The sequence below is a fragment of the Pezoporus flaviventris genome, unplaced genomic scaffold (assembly GCF_033815535.1).
Source record: "Pezoporus flaviventris isolate CSIRO_AGI_PZ_B2104156 unplaced genomic scaffold, CSIRO_AGI_Pfla_v1 ptg000083l, whole genome shotgun sequence".
Lineage (NCBI taxonomy): Eukaryota > Metazoa > Chordata > Aves > Psittaciformes > Psittacidae > Pezoporus > Pezoporus flaviventris.
In genome coordinates this window covers 10,310,001-10,310,969 of record NW_026892631.1, presented here as the reverse complement: position 1 = coordinate 10,310,969, position 969 = coordinate 10,310,001, and the positions used below count along the sequence as shown (strand labels likewise).

Sequence of the window (969 nt, the reverse complement as noted above, 5' to 3'; positions counted from 1 at the left end):
AAAAAGGCACAAATATTGGAGCATTCAATAGGTGCACTTTTAAAAGATCTTAAGACAACTATGTCCTTGCTAATTAAATGTGAATGCATTTACTCCTTTACATCAGTTATATAAGCCCACAAAGAACATTGCTGAAATATTTTCAAATGCACACCAAAAATAACATTTAAAGAGATGAACAAAGTACATGCAAGTTTAAAGGCACGAAAGAGAAGGAACCCAGCGTTACACCTTTGCTAATGCATACATATAAAGTCCAATCAGTTTTAAGCTGGAATATAATTGGATACAAAAAGGATGTCTCAATGTTTACGCACTGTGAAACAAGCCCCAATTAGAAATATTTCTCTGATGATGGCTCAGGAACAAAAAGGGGGGGGGGGGGGGGGGGAATTGAACCCTCCTTACTCCCAGCCATCCATATACACGGATTAAATTTCTGTAGTCCACCTTAAAACAAACAAACAAACAAACACGTCATCTTCTATGTGTGTTTGGTTAAAACGAGAAGAAAAGGGTAATGGAGGTTTTCGTCATACGTATCTTTTTCTTCATTTTTCAACTGCAAATAAAAAATGGATAAAGTGAGCAAACTGTATGAAAGCATTTTCAAAATACTGACAGTTCTTCCTTAACTATATTCCTTACTGCAAATGATACTACTGAAGATTGAACATTTAATGACTACAAAAAGAAGTCTTCAGGTCAAATACTATCACTGGTATGGAAAAGCAAGTCAAATATTATCACGAGCTGGTCAGAGTTTAACACAAACTAATTCACCCAATAAATAGTTGAACATTACTTATAAAAGAAGTGAGGTCCCAAATTGCTGCCTTAAATAAATCATATTCAAGTGAGATTTAAGGCCTGAATTAAACCCACTAAGCAAGGAACTTCAGAACAAAGGCTAAAAGTTTATCCCTAATCAGCCTAACTATGGCTGTATTTTTGGTATTTAAGATCAGC

The 969-nt window shown here is 35.0% G+C and overlaps 1 protein-coding gene across 2 annotated transcripts in view; it reads right to left on the bottom strand.

Moving 5' to 3' along the window:
* Nucleotides 1-296: 296 nt before the first annotated feature.
* Nucleotides 297-969, bottom strand: part of CAMKMT (calmodulin-lysine N-methyltransferase) — a 209,080-nt gene continuing 208,407 nt past the window's right edge. For both annotated transcript variants that reach the window (XM_061475528.1, XM_061475529.1), the window contains exon 11: nucleotides 297-562. In XM_061475528.1, coding sequence (XP_061331512.1) covers nucleotides 485-562 — 78 coding nt within the window. In that variant the 3' untranslated portion in view covers nucleotides 297-484. The remainder of the gene's footprint in view (nucleotides 563-969) is intronic.